The 22,176-nt window shown below is 38.2% G+C and overlaps 1 protein-coding gene across 9 annotated transcripts in view; it reads right to left on the bottom strand.

The window, feature by feature from the left end:
* PPARA (peroxisome proliferator activated receptor alpha) overlaps positions 1 to 22,176 on the bottom strand; it is a 33,001-nt gene that overhangs the window by 8,926 nt on the left and 1,899 nt on the right. Inside the window, exons 2-9 of one of the 9 annotated variants that reach the window (XM_088054958.1) lie at positions 21,532 to 21,654; positions 18,417 to 18,765; positions 16,428 to 16,540; positions 10,119 to 10,250; positions 7,516 to 7,760; positions 5,504 to 5,664; positions 4,394 to 4,532; positions 1,757 to 1,959 (exon numbers count right to left, since the gene is read on the bottom strand). In XM_088054958.1, coding sequence (XP_087911084.1) covers positions 1,757 to 1,959; positions 4,394 to 4,532; positions 5,504 to 5,664; positions 7,516 to 7,723 — 711 coding nt within the window. In that variant the 5' untranslated portion in view covers positions 7,724 to 7,760; positions 10,119 to 10,250; positions 16,428 to 16,540; positions 18,417 to 18,765; positions 21,532 to 21,654. Of the gene's footprint in view, positions 1 to 1,756; positions 1,960 to 4,389; positions 4,533 to 5,503; positions 5,665 to 7,515; positions 7,761 to 9,822; positions 9,992 to 10,118; positions 10,251 to 16,427; positions 16,541 to 18,416; positions 18,766 to 21,531; positions 21,655 to 22,176 lie in introns of those variants that run through there. The other 8 variants (XM_088054961.1, XM_088054959.1, XM_088054960.1 and 5 more) reach the window with 8 other exon arrangements.

Raw genomic sequence — 22,176 nt, 5'->3', positions numbered from 1 at the left:
TGTTTATGGCTACCGCACATTCCATCTCAATTCAGCACAGTTACACAAAGCAGAACTTTCCATGGGAAGGTGGATATGAGTGGAAAGTGACAAAGCAAGAAACAGAACACATATCTCTAAACCTTTAATAATGTACACCATCTTAAACAGTTCATTAAAAAAAAAAAATTAACATAATTTCAGTGTGCAGTAAAGAGGCATGGCTGAGCTAAATTAAAAAATTACACCACATCATCATGAAAAATGCTCATTCATTCTGAAATGAATTGTAGTTGTGCCAAAAATTAGGATTCAATGAAATCAGCTGTTAATGCACACGTGGGTTGCAAATTACAAGCAAAAACCCTTTTTTTAAAATCTGTTTTTCTGCTGAAAATTTGAAAGAAAATGAAAAATGTTTGTTTCCTTAGAAGGTGATGAAATAGCCTAAAACCCCTTTGCTCTTCCCTGCATATGGAAAAAATTGGAAGCAGCCTGTTTGTAACACCCTAGGGCTGATTCTCCATTAATTTTTATGTACAAATTCATCCGGGCACACGTGTGCTGGTCACTGTTGGCTGGTCAGCCCCGTGGCTGTGGCCACACACATTCAAATACAAGAAGTGTGATTAAATGCTCTAGGATCCATCCCTGCACATGTGATACATGCTGTGGCTTATGGTTCTGAAAGAGGGTAACAAGCAAAAATTTTCTGCAGAAGCTCACTCAGTGAGGAGCTAAAGGTGGTATTTACTGTAGGCTCATGTCAGCCTGTACCCCTAAAATGTTTGAGTCTGTGCCTCATTTTACACACCTTTTTAGTGCAATGAAAAAGACTGGGATAATTCATATGTTTCTCCTCTAATGTAGAAAGCTGTAGTCTTGGCTAGACTAGACTATTATATGCCAAATTCCACAGTGCAGAAGACAGCTTGCCAACAATTTTCATAACACTCATCCCCACACTCACATAGTTTTCACTATGGCATATGTAAAGTCTTTTCCCAGCAAAGTTTTACTGAAACTGAAGTTGCTGATAAAATAAGATACTCATCTTCTACATAAAAGTAACAAAAATCACAGCAGAGCTTAAATAAATATGCATAAAGCGAAACAAGCATGTCATTACATTGATTATAGTCTCCCATAAAAAAATAAAAAGCAGTTGATAAAATTAAGTAGACCTTGGCTAAATTCCCCTGAAAGAAAAGTAACTTCTACAGCATGTGTCTTCACAACCTTGCTTGCTTTTGCCTTTCAAAGGAACCATACAGAAAAGACCAGGAAGGCTGGTTGAGGAAACAAAAAATTACAAACTCAAGTTTTCTTTTCCCTCCTGCTATAAATATTATTCCAATTAAAACAAAAGTCATGCAGAGCACCTGTATACCCTACAAGCTAATAGTATTTATCCTGGCATTTGTGACGGAAAAACATATTTTTTGTCACTGTCATAATAGGAAAATAATTTTGAACTGTTCTCCCTATATCAAGAGGCATTCACATTCAGATATCACTTAATTTTTGATTAAGAAGAGTAAGTTAGGGTTATGATTTTCCGCTTACAAGGTAATCATCTGATTTTCCTAAAGCTTCTTACTATTCTGATGGTGGTTAAAAGCAACTATATTTACTACAGATACTCCCTTTGAATATTTCACATCTGTATTACCATGATATTTGTTTTCTAACAGATTTGCTAAAGAGTCTCCCAAATTATTACCATCACTTTATGTACCTGTCAGTTTTATTTTAAAGTAACAGAAAAAGTACTTACTGGATTGTTATTGGTTTTCCCTGCAAGGATGATTCTGGCTTTAACCTTGTTCATATTGAAGTTTTTCAGGTAGGCATCATGAATTCTTTTGGCAAGTGATTTAAGATCTGCCATTTCTGAATCTTCTACGTAATTTTCACCTGTTAGAATTTCTGCTTTGAGTTTGGCCTTCTCAGACCTTGGCATTCGTCCAAAACGTATTGCTGATGGGAAGACATAATTGTAAAACAAACACAAATTATACAAGAACTTAAGCCTTTTACAGTTGCTGGTTAGAGCAGTAAGATTTCTCTGTCTACAAAAACTGAGACAGGGCTGAAGAAATTGCCTCCTTCCCAACACAGTGAGTGACTAATACACTAAACTAAAGGAAATCAGGTGTTTCGGAACACAAAATGTTATCTGCAGTGAGCTAGAACACATTCCTTTTCCCTTCTACATTACCTAAATATATTTGTATTTTATTTTCTCCTTATTGAGTTCTACAGCTCCCAGAGTGAAACTCAAAGTCCACCTTGGGAACTCCTAAAACACTGAGTAAACTCATGGACAGGGGCTTGGCAGAAAGCACACACACGAGCTGGAGAGCTGCAACAGAGTCAGGCCTGAATCCCACTGCTGGCTCAGAACCTGCAGGGGCATACAGTTCTTTATTCAACACATCTGTACTGCCAGTGGGAACCCTAGCCCAAAGACCTGTATTTACAGGTAGCTCAAAGGCTATAGGCAACAAAATCTCCTCTACCCCCAACACTCCATACTGCTTTCCCAACAGACCAGCCCTTCAAGCCTGGAGATGAGAACAGTCTGAATACCCAATCTAGTCATTAGGATATTCTTCCGAGAGACAGGAGATGCAAGTCTGAAACACCTCTGGGTATGGAGGTCTCCTGGTTTTTGGGCAAGTGGTCTTGCCATTCATGGGCACATCCACATCCTTCTTCAGTTTCAGTTTTAAGCTAAGCCAGCCCCATTTTACCCTTGGGAGATGTGCAAGGGTTTGAGATGGCTCATGCAGTGAGTTGCTTGTACACCATTTTAGCATCCAACCAGTGATGACAGGACCTCACTGCCTACACTGAGTAATCCAAGGCATGAACACCATCAGCCCTTCAACATGCCCAGGGAGTCTTCTCATGACATAAGGAGGTGACTCTAGGCATGACCTGAAATACAGCTGTGGACTTCAATGGGTTCAGAATGTGGCTTAGGTGCTTCCCTCCCCTTAAGGGTGAGTGGTCACACCAACCTGTTGAAAAAGTGGAAGAATACCTGCTCTAAACTAAAACGTACAGTTTTAAGATCATGGGTATATATTTAATTGTAGCACTTTTCCTGAGAAGAAGGTAGCAGTCAACCCTTTTCCCTGTTGCCTCCCACATGTTTGCTGCAATAAAACTGTGGCTATTCCCTTCAACTGGAGCACTGGTGGCCACAGTGTATTTAGTAGGATGAAACAGCTTCACATGGATGTCAGTTCCTGCCAAGTTCGCACGGCTCCCTGCTCAGTTCTCCCAACCTGAGATGTCACTTTGTTGTCCAGCACATTTTTTGAGGATGGTTATCCCCAGTTTTGCAGAGACTACCAACCCTCTCCCAGTGGACCTCAATCTCAGTCAAGGCTCACTGCAAGAGAACCGGGCTTCTGCAGAACCAGAAAGTCAACTCTCACAATGCCTCCTCCTGGGACTCTAGACTACAATGTCAAAAGCAGCTTCCCCAACCATGTTCCCACCCTACCTATCCCCACTACTTAGTTTCCTTAGGAAATTTGTCTCCTAACACACAGCTTTTTACCTAGCCCAGAATTTTTACCTACTTTCACATTGCACCTGCCCCCAAATTCAGCCTGGACAGGGCCAAGCAGGGAAAGCAAATCTGGCTTCTGGAAAATACTGTCATCTGGCCAAGTGAGATGTGCTTTCTCATGGCTTGGCCTCTCCCTCTTCACCCGTGTTGCTCAGCAAGCTACGTCCTGCACAGAGAACTGCCTCGTGGGCTGAAAATGGTCTGTATGCCACAAGCTTGCCACTCTTATCTTAAATCACTAGCACAAACAACAACATAACTTTTAAACTGGATATCTAAATGCTCTGAATTTTTGCCATTCTGTTTAACAAACAACTTACTAGATTCCTGTTGCACAGTCAGCATAGACCTTTGCCCTCCCTCCCCACTTTCTGAACCATCTGCCCATGAGCTGTTGCACTGTAACCTGAAAAATGATTAAGGCTGCTTTCCTACAAATTTCTATCCTACATCACTCCCCCTCACAATGAAAGCAGTTGTTCTCCTCCTACTCTTCAACAAAACCCTCAATCAGAATGCTTCCAGTATTGAAATTTGTTTCAATGGGAGTACTGGTGCAAAAGTTCTGGGGTGAAGAAAGCAAATAAATGAACATTCATATGGACAAACTGACACACAGCATAACTGTGTAAAGCTCATAACAGCACATTTGGCAGCTCAGTATCAACCACATGAACCCATCAGGGAAACTGGCATCCCCCGTGGTGATCTATCCTGTAAAAAATCTGAGGTTCAATTCATGTGTGTGAGTAAAAATGCTATCCAAGTGCCTGCCTCCAGCACCAGACTCTGCTTAGGAACAAACAAATTAAGTGCACTCTTACCTACCATTATGTGACATTCCAACTGAAAGGCACTTTTGAAAACGACAATATTGGCACTTATTACGATTTTTTTTCTGAATTTTGCAGTTGCGATCACATTTATCATAGATGAGTTTTAAACGAATTGTTCTTCTAAAAAAGCCCTATAAAAAGTTTGAAAAAAACAATGTAATGTTAATGAATGTTGACTACTAAGCTTCAATCATACAGGTAATTTTTTTTTTTTTTACCATTTATTGTAGAACAACCTCTACTTCAACTGCTCTTTCCAGGACGTCTCTAGTCTGCAATGCAAGGTTGGTCACACACTGCCCAACCACAGGGACAGCAAATCCAGAACCATCTCAACATTTTGTGCCATATGAGCAACATGTCATGTAGGCTGTGGGACACACCTGGCTAGAAACTGGTTCCCCATCTCTAACAGATATTCTGCGTTATTACATAAGATTTACATTCAAATGATCATACTGACATGATGCATGAAAGAAAGCTGTACACAAAGACCATTACTTCTCTCCTATTACCTTCTAATATAGAAAAAAGATGGAAATCTAAAACATTATAGGAAAAAGAAAGGAATCTTATAGTTCATGGGTCATATCATCCCAAGAATTATACATTAATGATAAGAGTAATTTGTGCCATAGACATGCCCTGGCCCCGAAACCACAAGAGGTACAATACTAAGGGATTCAGGCAGCATGTAGTAGTGGGGAGAATTCAGGATTTGGTGCTATTATAACAGGAATGTGGTATACTCCTTCCAGCCATACTCCCAACACAAATAAAACACTAGTGGAGCAAGAAGGCTTTGATTTTTTTTTTTGTCACAGTTTAATGTTTTGTTTTAGTATTTCACTAACTACATGCAGAAAAGCAGCATTAAAATTATCTTTGTGAATTGCTCCTGCTTGATGAAGGTCTGGTATTGAGTTATGGTATCTGGATGACTTACTTCAGAAAAAAGACCACACATAGGTTTATTATTTAAATAATTGTAATGGCTAGAGCTACAGTAATTAAACATTTATGTATGAAATGTTTACCTTCATTTTACCCTATAAACAAAACAACATGATTTAAGTTCTTAAGAAGAAAATTATGACTGTACCTTACAACCTTCACAAGCATGTACTCCATAATGGTAGCCTGAGGCTTTATCCCCACAAATTCTACATTCAATGTTTAATGCTCCACTGGGTGATTCATCTATGCTACCTGGAGCTGAGGCAAAATTAATGGATGAAGGACTGGATGCTGGTGAAAGGGTGTCTAAAAAAAAAAGGAACACTTCATAAATACTGTACTATCAAGACTGATACAATTACTATACTAAAAACCACACAAGAAATCAGCTTATTCTAAAAAAATAATCTTGTGTTAATAGGATTAAGTGAACTAACAATTCAACCATAAGTCTTTAAAAAATCATATTCCCAGTGCAAACACACACAAAACACAGACTGTACCTTGCTAATTTTGAGGGGACGCAGGATGTCAAGAAGGAAAAGGCCTTACTGAAGTGACTGGCAACAAGAACTAGATGGGGGATAATGGACCCTACAAATACACACAACACCAATGTTCTTTGCAGAAAGGTTGTGAACAGCTCATCTTGGCTTTACATCTTCCATCTCTTGTGCTGCAGGGATGAGCAGGGCATCTCTTGTTGCAGTACCTCAAGAGACACATTCCTACCTCACACAGATACACTTCAGAGACATGTAAGGACCCCTGACCTTTGAAAAGCTACTCATAATTTTGAATGACAATCTAAACTGAGGCCTGAAAAGCAGACGGACGAGTCCTGCACATCAGCAGAAAGGCTGAACAGATGTTAAAAGGAAGGGAAAACAAATGCCTGCTTCTAAAATAGCCTGGCTCAGATACTTGGTGTTTTTCTTATAATGCGCAAAGCATTTCTGAATTGTACAGTGAAAGAAACTCGCCAGACATGCCACCAGTAGATGAACAAATTACAAAACTAACACATTCCAACCTTAATTATTTAAATTAATATTTCCACCTTGTTTGAGGAAAATATTTTCTGAGGCCAGAATTTCTTTTATCTTCCATCTTGCAACTTGCACCACAGGACTTCAGCAAATTAATGGGTGTGGTATTTTAACAGACAGATTAAGAAACACTCATGAATATAGGTCAGCAAGTATTATGTTGGAAAAAACCTTGGCACAGAACACAGAGTCTCCATTGCCAGCGCTGCCAAGCCCACAGGCGTCAGAGTCATCTAGAACAGCCTAAACCCCAGGATTTTTTTAAAGTGTGATTTCAATTTACTTGCCTTACAGAACTTGAGCCTTGGAAGTTTATATTTTGCATGTTCTCTAACCACAATACCAGTATGTTTTGCAATGAGCACTGAATACTCCATGAGAAGGTGACAGTAGACACTGATCTAAATTATTTGTAGGCCTTGTACGCACCTACACTCAAATAATTGTAAAGCCTCCTGCCTCTGAAGGACCACATTATGGACAAATACACATATACATAAAGCACATCATAACTTTTCCTGTACAAGGCATCTCTCTAATGAGAAGATCTGCAGCCAAAAGACACCAAAGTCATAGTTCTAGAAACATTCCTTCGGTTGATAGTCTCCCCATTCCCTTCAAACCCACACTGTTCATTTCAGCTGATCAGTTCTATTACTATAAGGTGAAATAGGGATCACAGGCTGGGAATTGATCTAAAGTAAGAATCCCCCAAAACAAAGTATAACAAAGCAAACCAACCAAAAGGTTAATAGTAAACTACTTCAAAATGCTCTCCTGCTAAAAGACTTGCAAATACCCAGATTCAACAGGACAACCTTACTGAGATCACCACAGAGTCCCACACCACTGCAGTGATTCCCATTCTGATCTCCCAAGCAAAGCCTCTGACTAAAGACTATTTAACTTTATGTTACAGCCAGTCTTCAGTGACATTTGTTTAATATATTAACTTTAGCCTTAAGTATTTTAAGACCATGCCATAAACAGGTTATGTTATGTTATATTTCTAGTGTCACTTCATCATAAACAACAATTATTGCATTAGTTATTAAATTCTACCATTCTATTATAAAAGAAAGTTTTATGTTAAACCAAACTCTCTTACCTGTTATAACTGATCCATCAGATCCTGGACCATTTCCCAGTGACTGGAATTCTGTTAAACTTAAAGCTCCAGAACTATCATCTCCTAGAGACTGGGACAGGTCTTGAATGTTCTCCATATCTTGTAGGAACTCTCCAGATAAAGGGCTGTCTATATCCTCCTCCTCCAAGGGAGTAAGGGGATAGAGCTGGTTTTCAGTGTCCACCATTTTGATCAAGTAGAGCAGTCACTTAAACTTCTTTTTACTGGTAAAAGAATAATTAAAAAAAAAATCAGATATTTAAAAAGTATTTGAACCAGTTCTAGCACACTGAATACAGGATTTCTAATCCAAAGGTGAAATATTATACAACATTCTATTGCTCTGGAAGCTTTATGCAACATGAATCATCAAAAGCACAGGGTGGGGAAAACTCCCTGTAAGACTTCAAGATGAATGAAAGTTATGACTAGATCAGTCTGTAGATTGTTGTTTCCTCTTCACTGCTAAAAAAAGTGTTTCTACACAAGGCATTACGCACTTCCCATCAAAACTTGTAATAAATATCAATATTCTACTCACTCTTCTTCAGCAGGAAAAATAAAGGAGATGTTGTCACTGTTACAAACTTGCCATCTCATTCTACAAAGAGCATTAGTACAGATCTATTTGGCAATTTATTTGAAACAGGATAGTTTTAACTAAAAAAAGGAAAATAATTTCTGTCACATAGTATGTCAAGCAGGAATATGTAGGAGACTAAATATAGGAATTTATCCATGATTTCCAACAGCAGTTACAGACAACAGAGATGTTCCTGTACTGACTGTGGCAGGGTGAGAGCTGGACACACAGCATGGATAAGCCCAGTAACACTTGGAACTAACTGTGCTGTTTGCTTTTAGTTATCTACCCACATCCCTGACACAACCACAACATACTCAGACTCAGAAATGAGAAATCACTTGTATGTAATCTGTGAAAATAAAGTTAAATTCCTATCTGTGTGATGCATCTATTTTGTGATGGGGGAAAAGTATAGAGAAACCTGCAGCAACCCAAAGGAGAATACCAAATTTATCTCTCTAAGGAGCCATCAGCAAAAGGAAGAGAGGGATGGCAGAGCATATAATTGGCACCGCTCCTCCAGTGTGCTCTCCATGAAGTTCTCCTGGGCTAAACCAGTTGTTCACAGCACAGAAACACTGCATTCCTCTGCAGACATTCAGCCCCAGGATAGCTGGGGTGGTTCCAGTAGGTGCTGGGCTTCTTGTACCCAATGTTCCCTGCTGAATCACATACATCTCTCCAAGTACCACTACTTCATCCAGCACATGTATTTTTAAAAGATCAAGAGAACACTGAGGTCTGCCTTTGACCAAAATAGGTATTATCTGTCAGGAAAGCAAAGACTTGAGAGCTGACCTCTGAACATGCAAAGGCTGCCTGGTATCACCCAAACCACACCATACTTTTCCACACTTACAATCAGTATGTAAAATTTATCAGCCTTTTTAGCTAAATTTCTGTAAAAACAACCTAATAGCTAGTGAAACATAAATGGAGTGCTTCTTGTTTTAATTTTCAAATTACATACCCTTTTGTACTTTCAAACACTACAAGTAAATTACAGCTGCTTAATCATTAGAGCTCTTGTCAATGATTAACTGGCACTTAAGCAAGCATGGCGACAACACAACAATTTCTGAACATTGTCAAAATGTACTAATATTCACAATACTGACAATTTTTCTATAAGCACAGAAATAAGTAATATGTCTAGTATTTATGCAGTAAACTGCCTTCTGGCTTCCCGGTGTTCTGTGCATGTTTACATATGCATATGCTTTCATTGGCAGGTTTCACATAATATGCATTGATCCTTGCTTGAATGGGAAAAAGCTTTGAAAATAAAAAGCATAATGAGTATGAAGTTCATTTAATATTCACAGAGAGAATTTTGCTTTACAAAAAGCCTTGTACATGTTACAACAGTAGATGTAGTAGATGCAGCATGATGATTCCACCCTAAGATCTGTGTCTTCTAAGTATTTACAAAAGTTCTGTGCCCCAAAGATATCTGCAGAGGATTTTCTAAGTTTCCCATACAATACTTTAGTCTCCCATCGCCCCTTTCCTACCCCCAAGTACCAACACACATAACAAGAGAATAGAACATAGAAAAATAAGGACACCGTTTCATGGAATTATGGTTTTAAAGTTAAACAGGTTTTACTCTCTCACATCCTGTTATCTCTGAAATATGTCTATTTTCACAAGAAGTCCTTTCCCACCACCTCACTGTGAATACCTACTGAGCAACTTACCTATAAACTTGAAATCGGTCCCAAAGAAATCAGTCAGATCATTAAAGAAAAATACCTCAACATGCAGCAATCAGTTACTTGCTTCGTTTTTGGAAAGGGATAGAGGGATACTAAACCTCTAGCCCTTCCACATTTGATACTTGCCACACCAGGGATAATCCCTGTAAGGAAAGAGGTCTCTGAGATGCAAAGGTCTCTGGGAAGCGGTAACAAAGTCTGATCTTACTGCATAAACAAATTGATCGTGTAAAGGGCTTGCTTGCAAATACCAGGGTTAAAGTTGAAACAATCATTACCTCTAGGTCATTTTGGGAATGCTGGGGCTGAAAACAGCTCATGTAAAACTCGTGATTGCAATAGATATTTTTAGAAAACTTCACTGGATAAGAAGAGCCTTGAAAATGTAAGCAGCAGAATCTTCCAATATCCTGATTCAACACAAAGAAGAACAGAAAATAAGATTTGTTATCTAAAGTGTGACATCCAGACTTCCACCTGGGAAAGGATGCATATTTTCTCCTCTAGCATGTGACAATTAATTCAGTTTTCATAGTTTGCAACCTTACATACTTGTACTATTTTTCATTTTAGAAGTATTAATAACATAAGAGAACATTTTCTATGCACATGATAAAAAATTTTCCCAAGCCACCCCTTCATCAAGACTGCCAGTTACACATCCCCTCTCCAAAAAAATCCACCCAGAAAAACTTAATCTTTCTTCCCTTTATTCAGCTGTACTCCAAGCTATCATATGCAACTTACAGGTATCCTTGCCTTTAAGAGAAATCAAAATTCACGTACCCTAATTTTGAAAATTGACAGCAAAGTTGTAAAATCAGGATCTTAAAAGTCACGTAAGGGAAAATTCTATGCAACCTTTATTTGAGTTCTCTCCCCAGCCCCATGGCAGGGGAGTGAGCAGGTGGGGTTTGGTTCCCTCCTGAAGTTAAGCCCAGACAAAATGATAAAAACAACACAGGAATGATTTTTTTGTTTTATATTACTCAGCCAAATGCAAGGAGAACTTACTGAGCTAGGAAACTCTGTTTCTTTGGTCCCAAGATCTTCTGTCCCACTGAATTTTAAATTACATTGGCTAGTGTATATCACAGATCAGTGTCTCTGAACAGGACCACTCAACCCTCCTTTTAAATGTGACCTTCCTGCTTTAAACTATTCAGCTGCTTTCTAGAACCTCAAGATTATATATCCACAATTTCCTCCAATGCTTTCTTTCACTTATGTAACACATTTATTGTACACTAAATAGTTTGAAAAACTGTTTGTTTTGCCAAGATTACTGTGTAAGAAGTAACAATAACAGGGCAGCAACAAAACTATTCAGGAGATAATGAAACTATTTATTTCAAATATCATACCCTCTCACTTTCACACAACAGATGCAGTTGCTACTGGAGAAAAAACTACAAAGAGGAAATTAATTTTCAGCAGACAGAAATAACAGAGGTAATTAATCTCACCTAACGTCAAACAACTCACTTAACATGTTTGGGTTGAGTGGAGCTCAGTGGAATTTCCAGATCTGTGACTGATCTTTGAGGCCATGATTACACACTAAAAACATACTTTTCAATCCAACCACTTCCCTGATCCAGTTCACTGCAAAGCCTTACAAATACTAGTGCCGGCTCAATGGAGAGAGCAGCAGCTGGGAACAGCGCTGCATAGCCAAAATATAATTGCATGTGCAGCCTGAATTTCCTCTGCAGAATCCAGTGCCTGTGTGGAGAGGCTGGGTCTGCAAACCAGGCACTTGCTCTGCCTGAAGAAGCCAATGCCTCTTTGGTCTCCTGTGAGAGGTGAAAACTGCTTTACCGATCAGACAGCACCTCTATTAGATTAAGGGGAATTACCATCTTTTGGCAGGGCCATGGAACTGTCATGCAGGCTGCTATGTGCATATCCCACAGACACTCACCTTCTAGCAGTAAAACTGCCACTAAAATCCAGTAAATGGAAGATACAGGCATTTACATTGAGTTGATGCAACGTGCTCCAATAAATAACAAAAATGAAATTAAAGTTCCAATGCTGGAAACTCAAGCTGAGAGTAGAATCTAGCTCAAAGAAAAATTTCAGCTGCTTGTAAAGAATAAAACAACACGCTAGCATCAAGTGGCTTTCTGATGGAGACTTTTAAATTCAACAGGCCCCTCAAGATGCTGGTAACTTGGAACTCCATTCAGAACAATTTATATTTACACTGACTTCATATTAGACCAGAAAATAGATTTCACCATATTTCATCCACTCCATTAGACTAGTCAGCCTGTATCAGACAGCTCAGCTTCAGACGTAACAAAAGACCACAGCTCCTGGGTATCGGCACAGTAAGATCTGAAGCCTGTGTTTAAAGGAGCCCCTGCAATCCCTTTGAAAACACGAGCCAGATTTGGTTTCATCAGCAACGGGACAGGAAGGTTTTGCAACCTTTGCCTCCAGGCTCCGAAGACAAGACTTACAGGTCTATCACCTCAAGTTTACACCTATCTGCAATCATGCTTGCTTTCTTCACAGGAATGGATGTATCAAACATGGCATTACTCAAATTTGCATCAAGGCCCTCCTGATAAAAGGAAAATCCCATATGGTAAAGAGTGGAGATTGAGGTGTTGTGTGAACTGCCTTCAAGCTCTAATAGGTTCAAGTCTGCGTAGAATGCCATGACTGAGATTTCACGGTTGTTGGGTTTGTTTTTTTCTCCTCTATATGTGAGTTTTCATATCCAAAAAGTAAGTGCTTTGGAGGTTTCTGTAACTGGGAATAAGAAGACTTGACTTTTCTGTCTAGTGAATGCTGAACTGAAACTAAAGTTAGAAATAGCTGTAAGTCAAAGTAAAGCTTTCAAATCTCTTTTAAATCTGTGTCTTGTCTGTGAATTTTTTAAAGAGATGTCTACTCAGGACTTCAGTATAAGTCAACAGTAATATAAATTAACAAACTATGTAATACTATACTTAGGCTTATTGAAAAACATATAATGTTTTCCTTCACTTTAGTATTTTCTTCAAGAAGTGTTTTTGGAGGCGTCTTTGTTGCTTCAGGGTTTTTGTTTGTCTGTGGGGCTTTGGGGACTTTTTTTTGTTGGTTGCTTTGCATATTTTGAGTTCCTAGCTTTCTGTATTTTTTTTAACTACATTATAATCCTGTCTGAAATTTAGATGGTACCAAACCCAAGCAAGCACTGCCAAAGACTCAAGAGAAAACCTTTGTGTTAAAAAAGTCTTTTGCTTTTCTTCAACTTTTTTAGTTCAGATACATAGAAGGCCTAAAAACCTCTCAATTTGTAATGGTGTCTTGTTTCCATTTTTATAATCAAACTGACTACCATCTTAATCTATAGAATCAAGATACCACTGTTAACATGGCTTTTAAAAAATCAGCCTATATAGCAGCACGAGGGAAGGTTATTAGTTGTTAATTCACTTAAAGCAAATATTCATACTGGAGTTCAAAATATCCAGTATTTTTGAGGCATAACCACTGAAGAAAATAGATTTTATTAACAAGAGATTCAAAAGGAAAATAAGAATTTATTTTCTGCAAGAAACTAAGCCATGGCAACATCTTAGTAACCACTATGTTATAGACTGTGTTCTCTGCCATAAGCTGCCTTTCAGGTTCACTACAGTTCTAGCAATACTGCTCACAGCTCACAAGAGCATTTCTAATGAAAACCCCACTCCAGTGTTACATTTACAACTTTGCACTTGCAACAAATTCCCCCTTTTTCCTTTCTTCTCCCAAATGAATCCCCAGGTTTTGCTCTTCATCCAATCCATTTCAATGTCAGTATCGCTTCAAGTCACTGCCATACTCCAGTCAAATTATTCCATGCTTGAGGATTCAAAAGATTACATGCGTTAATCACAATAGTTTGTGCTTCAAAGTTCTACAGATTCTAAAGCCTCTGTGACAAGACCTGGCAGGCCATGAAGCTGACAGAACATACTGACACACATGCTGGAGGTGTGTATGCTGAACACTGACGTGGAGACCACAACTGCTGAGAAACTGAGATCTGGTGCATCATTTAAGAGGCTGCTCCCGCTGCATGTACATCAAAAGCTAGGGTTTGATTTATGATTGATATTTGAACCAAGGAGAGGTCATATTCAGAAAAACATGACATACATGTATTTGCTATTTGATCCAAGAGCCAAGGTCACTTCACACAAATGTGTCATATGAGTATTTGCTTTATTATCCCACTGAGGAACTTAAAGTTATTTTACTTTCCTCATGTAAAAAAATCCTTACCCATTTATTTGGTGTGTCCCAAAAACTCCTTGCCTATTTACTTGGAAGTTGCCAGGTTTTTCTAAGTTTTGCAATACTGTACAAACATCTGATGAGCTAATTATATAAGCCAAGATTTTGAACTGATTAACAGTTAGGGACACTTTAATTTCAGAGATCAGAGCTCAGATTGAGGCTAAATCTGGTTGCATGGTATGGTCAGAATTAAAGAGAATTAAGAAAAAGGAACAAACCAAAAATCCCACAAAAACTGCATCTTATGAACTGCAGGCATAGATTAGATGTCCTAAGCCATTGTGAGGTGTTTTTTTTTTCTAAAATTAATACATAAAAGTTAGTTTGAGTGGTGAAGTCAAAGTTGATTACAACATGTACAGCATTGACAAACAGCCCACGCATTTGCCCCAACATGCTGCTCCCTGGAACCAGACCCTTAAGACTAAATTGGAATGCTGCAATTGTTTCCTTATACATGTGATTACTGCATCTCAGATTATGAAAAGCGCCTGCTTGACAATTTTCTAACTATACCCTGATATTCTAGGGAGACCTCATTTGTTGAAGGATACAGATATCTGAGGGTAACAGGCAAACAGAAATTGCATTTTAGAGTGGTGGCTAAATTATTGTCTCAAATATAATCAGTTCCTGAAGTAAATAAAATGTAAGTCCTTTGCTAAGTCTCCTGCAGAGTACATTTTCACTACATATGGTAAAAATAAACATCATAAGGTAACAAATTAAAGACATCTGTGCAACTGAAATTGTCAATTAAAATTATAATCTAATACACATCTGCACACAGATGCAGTGCAAAGCAAAATTTTTGGCATATTGATGGTGCTGCTACATAAACCTCTCACTCAGATTTACTTGCTCACATGCTAGATAAAAAAAAAGCAAAACCAAATAAACCCACAAAAACATAACATTCCTGACTGCTTTGTCAAGGAAAACATAACTTTTACAAGCATAACTGTCTAGTATTTTTTCCTTACAAATGTGAAAATTTAGACATACTATATTTATAAAAAGAAAAAGCCAATTGCCACTAACTTAAAGTCAAACACTGCACTTTCTGAAACTGATGGTATTTCAACAATCTTTAGGGTTCATGTGTAAGTATAGACAACTTAAAATGTGTTCTTACAAAACAGGATATAGAAATCCCTTTTGTTATCTGCAGACCTTTATGTGTGATAGCAAGTGGTATATATTACTGATAATAACATATTCTTTAGTACGTTATCATTATATACATATATATATCACATATATATTACAACATAACATACAGCAGTATATATCACATATATATTATAACATAACATATAGCAGTACACTCCTTAGAAATTAGAATCCTTGCTTAGGATCTGTGTTATAAATAAAAATATTTCTCTTTAGCTGAAATTTGTCATTAAAGGATAAGAAATAATTACATAATCTTTTGTTTTTTGAGCATATTTAACCTTCCTGTATTATTTCAGCCTTGCTTATTCTTTAAGAAAAGAGCAAAGGATTGTTCCTATGACATAAATACTTCAACTGAATACAACCTCACTCAAGGCCACGTATTTGACATGTGCCAATAAATTTTGAGTTTATTGACTGGCAATGAAACTTTTGCAGCTGTGTATGATTTTGTGAGTTTAAATAGCACAATAAAAGCTTGGGAGCACTGAGGCAGTACCCAGATTTGAGAAGTACTATTCACACAGGTGTTTACTATTGCCCCCTGCCCACATGGCACCCCCAAAGCACAACAAACACACTGTGGCTGCTTCAGCCTGAGCTTACTTGTCCTCCTGTGCTGGCTGGAAACTGACAGGCCAAACACAGACAATTGCTGAATTCATATTGCATCACTTCCTCAGAAGGGTCAATAATGTGTTTTCCTTTCTTCTTCCATGAAAATGACGGAATTTTAATGTGTTTGCAGCCATTACTGCTCTAATTTGAGAAGATTTGCAGGTTCATAATTACTGGGCTGGGGGCATAGGACAGCAGAGCAAACTGCATATATCTGACAGGTAACTAGACCAGAAGAGGTGAGAAAACAATCCTGAAAATTGCTCAGTTTTGGGGCAAAACTCTCTTCCAAGACTGATCTGGATATTTGCCTGCATTACCCCCTAATTCTTGCAGCCATCTTAATGGCAACATTCTTTCTGAATAAAGAGCTATTGTTTTGGAACAAGACCTTCAATCTAAAAGGAGAGGAAAAAAAGAAAAGGATAAATTAAAATTACTTAATGCAAAAATTTGAAAGGTGTGTTTAGCATATTGATTTAAGACTGTGAAAAGTTTCATTTAAGTCTTACCTGCCATTTAATGATTAGACCTTGCAATCCCCCACTTTTAGTCGACTTAGACAGATACAACTTCTTCATCTGACAAACTCCCAAATTTTGCCACCCTGATCTCATTAAACGTCCTGCTCAGAAAAATATAAATAAAAAAGCTCACAACTTTGCATCTGTACCTTTTCCTACAAAAGCACTCCTACTTAAGACCAGTATTCCTTTAAAAGAGACATGAAGTCTCTTAGTTTTCTCTTTTCATTTATAGTTTAAACTTCTAGTTCAGGCTCCTTATTGTTTTGGTTCAGGACAGAAGTCCAGTCGCTTCAGTATCTGATACTTCAATCTTTGCTTCCAAGATCAATAATAACAAAAAATATGTACCTTACTCAAGAATACCTCCTTTCAGTCACCAGCACACTCCTTATCCCAAATCTCAGGTTACAGTCCTTTTCAATATTCTCTTAGCTGTCTTATCCCTCTCTTCTATCAGCCATATCAAGCCATCCCCAAATCATCTCCTTCACCCTCTTGGTCCTCCAGTCTCCTATCTCAGCTCCTCCAGCATCTGCACAGCTGCACCAGCCTCACCATCTGCAACTCCTCGCATGATTCACCACCAAACATAACAGACCATGATTATTCACTGTTTGAAAAGCTACAGTGGAATTTATATCTGTTTCTGGAAGAGATTCAAGAAGCCTGAATTTGCCTTCTTAGCAAAGAACACCACCACTGTGTATTTTCAGTGGTTTTATTTCACTGATAAACTTCATTCCCTTGTCCAGACATAATAACATGACTTATTTGATAAATTCAATTCAGCTTAACAGAAGGATTTATATCCTTTGAAAAATAATGACCCTCAGATAAAATATTATAGACTTAGACCCCTTCTGCTTGCAAGTGTCTTTTTGGAAACTGAGTAATTCCAATGGGCCACCTTTTATACTCTTCTACCAGCACAAAATAATTCAATGTCTTCTGTAACTAGCATCTGAAGTTGTGTAGTTTACTTATTTTCTTTATTGTGCTACAATTTTACTCATTCATAAGAAGTAATATTCATTAGAATATTTTTACAGGCTCTTGTTGCTCAGCTATTACACTTAAGCAAACAAACAAATGAAACCTGCTAAAAATAAACTAACTTCAATTTAATGTCATGCCACAACTCAGAGTGGAATGTAAAACAAAATTCTTTCACTTTTTGTTGCTGTTTTTTTTGTTGGTTTTGATTTTTTTAAGAAAAAGGCCTTCAGTTTTATTCTGGCAATTCAAACATTCCTACCTTTAAGTTTTTCTCAGTGATAAATGTTGTCACACAAAACAAAGTTTACACTGAATTAGCGTTACTGACAGGAGCCTTGGCAACAGGCATGAATGCAATTAATCTACATTTTTTGGCAAATGGACATCAAGTACTTGTACTTGCATGCTCCTGACGTGTCAGATAGAGGATATATTTGGGACACATGACTTGACAGCTCTAAATCAGGTCACTCACTACAGAATAGAGATCACAAGCCTCACACTCCTGCATAATCAGAAAGTGGCAAACTATAACCAACTATTTTCCTGCCATGTTTTCCCTGCTCATCCTCTATGACATGAAAGGTATCTGGTGTTCAGTTTAACAGCAATACCAGCACTGCTGTACCTCTGCCACCCCACTCCTTTTAACCAAGGAAGCAACTGAACTGCAGAAAGGTGGAGGAAGAACATGAGTCCAGTGAAACAGCCAGGAAAAGAAAACCTCTTAAAAAAGCCATGTATGTACTTTCATATTCCTGTTTTACTTCACTTTGTAAGGCATTTCAGCTGGCTTGAATCGGACTTTGAAAGAGCAGTACACAGCACACAGTCCCTCTTCTGACGACAGCTGAGTTACTGGTTGCAAAATAAAGTTACCTGAAGAGTACCTACACAAGTCAGCTTAAGTAACATAATAGCTCCCTCGCATCAAAAGGATATCCCTTCAGTAGCTCCCTGGCACTGCCGGCCCCGCACCTTCCAGCCACGCTGTTCCCCCGTGCCTGCGCTGGCTCTGGCGCTCCGGATCCCGCTGGCCACCTCTGGCACGGTGAACGAGCCGGGGCCAGAGCTGCTCCGGAGCCTCCCCGACACCGCTCTGGCCCGCAGCAGCCTGGCAGGCTCCCTGGAGAGCGCCCAGCCCAGGGCACTGCACGCTGCTCTACTTCCCTGCGATCCCGACACTCCGAGCCAGCTCCCGGGAACAGTCCCCGGACAGTTTTATTCTCCAGCGCAGACACAGCCTCGGTGAAACAATTCCGCTCGCTGAATCGGTGGAAGGAAAACACAGGAAAACCACAGACAGCCATAGAGCTGAACAGACTCACTGAGGGGCAGCAAACAGGACGGACGGAAGCGTATAGATGGGAGAAGGAAAGAAGGAGCCTAGATCAGATCCAGCCATACCGTATAGCCACACTTCTTGCTGTAGCCCGCACTTGCAGGGCTGTCAGGAACCACTGATAGAGGACATCCCACTCTTTTTCGCATTTATGTATGTTCATTCATAACACATATACCCCCCACCCCCTTGTGATGTAAAAGAAATAAAATGAATGATAGCTGCAAACGAAACAATTCTGTGTTCTTAGAAGATAATCATTATTCCATTTCCCTGGGATTTATTACAGGATTTATAATCTTGAGAAAATGCAACTCCTTCTGAATTTGGTTAGAAGGATGGCAGCCAGTATGCTGAAAATCAGGTGCCCAGAACATACATTTAGCTTGAAAATTTGACAGCTGTTTGAAAATATTGGCCTGTTTATGCACAGTTACATCTGTACATCTCCAGCACAGAATGACAGGCACAGCTGCTGCTTTGTTCAGAGGCAGAAACCCTGTGCTGCTTGTCTCTTACTTACCTAGGTACCAAAGCTTATCTCCTACTTACATAGATACTAAAGCTGCTACCTGATTTGATCACACTGGCCTGCTTTACTGCACACAGCATGTCCTTTATCCTGAGGTGGGCAAGAATATATAAACTTCATTTGTTTGATATATATATATATATACACATATATAGCTATTTTGTAATCTTCCACTGAAAACTGCCAACAAGACAACAATACTCACTATGTCCTGTGGGCTGCTATTAATTGTATTTTAGCATCAGAGTGTATGAATTAATTGACAGCTGCACTGGAGGATTCCTCCACCCTGTTGGACAGAAATGCCACCAGGCACTAATAAACAAGAGTTTCCAAAGCTTTCTCCTGACACAACACCCACCTTCTCCCTCCTCCTCCCCTGCAGATTCAATTGGTTCCACATATTCTTGAGCCTTACTACTCCAGGGAACATTTTCCATACATATTGAATAAAGATGCCAGAGAGTTTGTTATTGTTTAATGGGAGCCTGCCCCATGACTCCAGTGTCAGGTACTTTGTACCATTCCTCCTGAAGCAGTTGCACTAACAGCAGATTAGCAAACATCATCAGTAATTCAAGTTCTCAGTTTCAAACAAGGTTTTGCAAATAAGACATGAGTTGGCACCTTATGAACACTCATGTTCAGTGGTTTGTAATATCAGTCATTTCCCACAAATAATTTTTAAGACAAAATAGGCATGTAGCACTTATTTGTGTAACAAAACAAAACAAAGAATGGCAATACAAACCTATATTCAGGTAATAGAGCTTACTCAGCATAACAGTGCTGGATGCATGGATATACACAACAAAACGGTAAGACTTTCCTCCAAACCTTAATGTAGAATAGTTTCAAATGATCCATTTTTATGTTTTTTCTTGTTGTTGTTAAATGCAAATAATATTAAGCTATAGTGGTATTATTTTTCCATTTAAAATACATCAAACTCTAAAACAATGGTAAGTCCTCTCAGCTCCAGGATGTTATACACTCACAAATGAGTAAGGATTTGCTCAACCAGCACACCAAATAGCAGCTCTGGTTTCTTTCTACATTCTTCTCAACAAAATGAAAACAAACTAATGAGATACAAAAATATGAAATAGGAAAACGTTGGACTAACTCGCTTTCACATGTATTGCATCTCCCCAGAAAAAAATGCCAAAGAGCTGTACAACCTCAGTACAACTTCAGCTCACTGCTGAGTTCCTCAAGGCAGACACATTTTGGAACAAGTTTCTTTTACTATTTGGAAGGATTTAGTGAATAATTTCTCAGCTTATAAATATTTTTAAAACCATGATAGTGTATCAGCATTTTTAGAAAGGGATAGGTAATTTGCGAAATGCTTGCCAATCTCTCCTACTCTTAGGGTTTCCACAGGCATGAGACAACTTGAACTTAAAACAATAAATTTAGATGAATACAGCACCACAGAACAAACTACGCCTCTTTGGTAGTTTGCAAAGTATAAAAAAATTTAACACCATACACATTTTAAGACTTAGAAAACACCCACAAAAACCAGTCGTGTAACAACTCAAGCGTCAGTCAGGATTGGAGTGCCAATGAGTTGTGGTTTATAATTTATATTAATCTATGCATGAGAAGTCCTTCACTGGACACAGAAATTACACTTCTTAGATATTTAAAGACACATGCAATGCACTTATAAATAAATATTGTTTCATAAGCAGAAACTATGAGAAGTGGTATGAGGAAGTGGAGTCAGATTTGGCAACATCTCAACGCCACATGCAATCTGGTCACACAAGAGTCTCCTCATATCACTTGGGTATCTTTAAAACATGTAAAATATCACACTCTGAGAAATTTCAGTTTTATTTTGAAGATAGTGATGATTAAGAGCCTAACCTTATCAAACTTTTTACTTCAGTGAAAAATTCAGCCTTCTACTTCATATAAAGTCATTCAATATTTAATTTAAAAGACATGGTCCTTTGAAATGCTGAGCTAAGGATGAGCTTTGAAATGCTGAAATGCTTAAGAATTCAGAATTCTACTGACTAGCAGCTAAGACAGCAGTAGATAACAGAACATAAGGAAGTTTTACTTTGTTCTCCTGATTGTGCTACTGTTTTCTGTTTATCAAATATTTATTGGCATTACATGCTCAGATTTCTTTCCTTTAGTCATTTGACTATACATTAATCACTCTTTACAGAGATTCTATGCCAGTCTAAGTATGTACTCACCTCTTCATGCAGCATCTTGTAAGGCTGAAACAGAAGTTGTTTTTCAGAATCTCTTCCCCTTCCATTTCATGTGCAGATTGGTGATAACAAGCAGTTTTTCATCAATAAAAAGCTGCTGACATTCTTAAAAAATAAAGATAAAGAGTTAAAAAAATTTCTCAGGGCTTATTATACTGATTTTACATAGCTGTGATGTAATATTACTTAAGAAAAATATTTCTTTATGCTTCTTCCAGAAAAAAAGAAAAAAGCTTTCATTTCACTTGGGCTAAAATTATTTTTTAAACAACTGAGTTTTTTTAATATGTCCCTAGTTTTACAGCAGGACCACACTGACATCTAGCTAACTAGGGAATAAAACTGATATATCCCAATATAATTCAGATTTTTTTTTCCTTCATACTGAAAGACTTCAAAACAACTGAACTGAGAATACTATAGTGACAGCCCTGTGTTATTTTAATTATCTATTAAAGAGTAAAATACTTTTACTCCTAAAAAGCATTCTCACAAATTTCCAAGTCTTTCTGTGGACACATTTAGATTAGTTGTGGTTTCCAAGGTACACACACAGCCCCATGAGATGTCTTTGCAACGGACCTTTATTTTGAGGATTTACATTCCAAAGACAGAGATTTTGTTGTT

This window comes from Pseudopodoces humilis, chromosome 5 (assembly GCF_049639895.1).
Source record: "Pseudopodoces humilis isolate 2021_Gansu_Grassland_sample_001 chromosome 5, ASM4963989v1, whole genome shotgun sequence".
In the NCBI taxonomy this organism is placed as follows: Eukaryota; Metazoa; Chordata; class Aves; order Passeriformes; family Paridae; genus Pseudopodoces; species Pseudopodoces humilis.
Note: the sequence above shows the minus strand (reverse complement) of the source record. Positions and strands in the feature narration are given on the sequence as shown.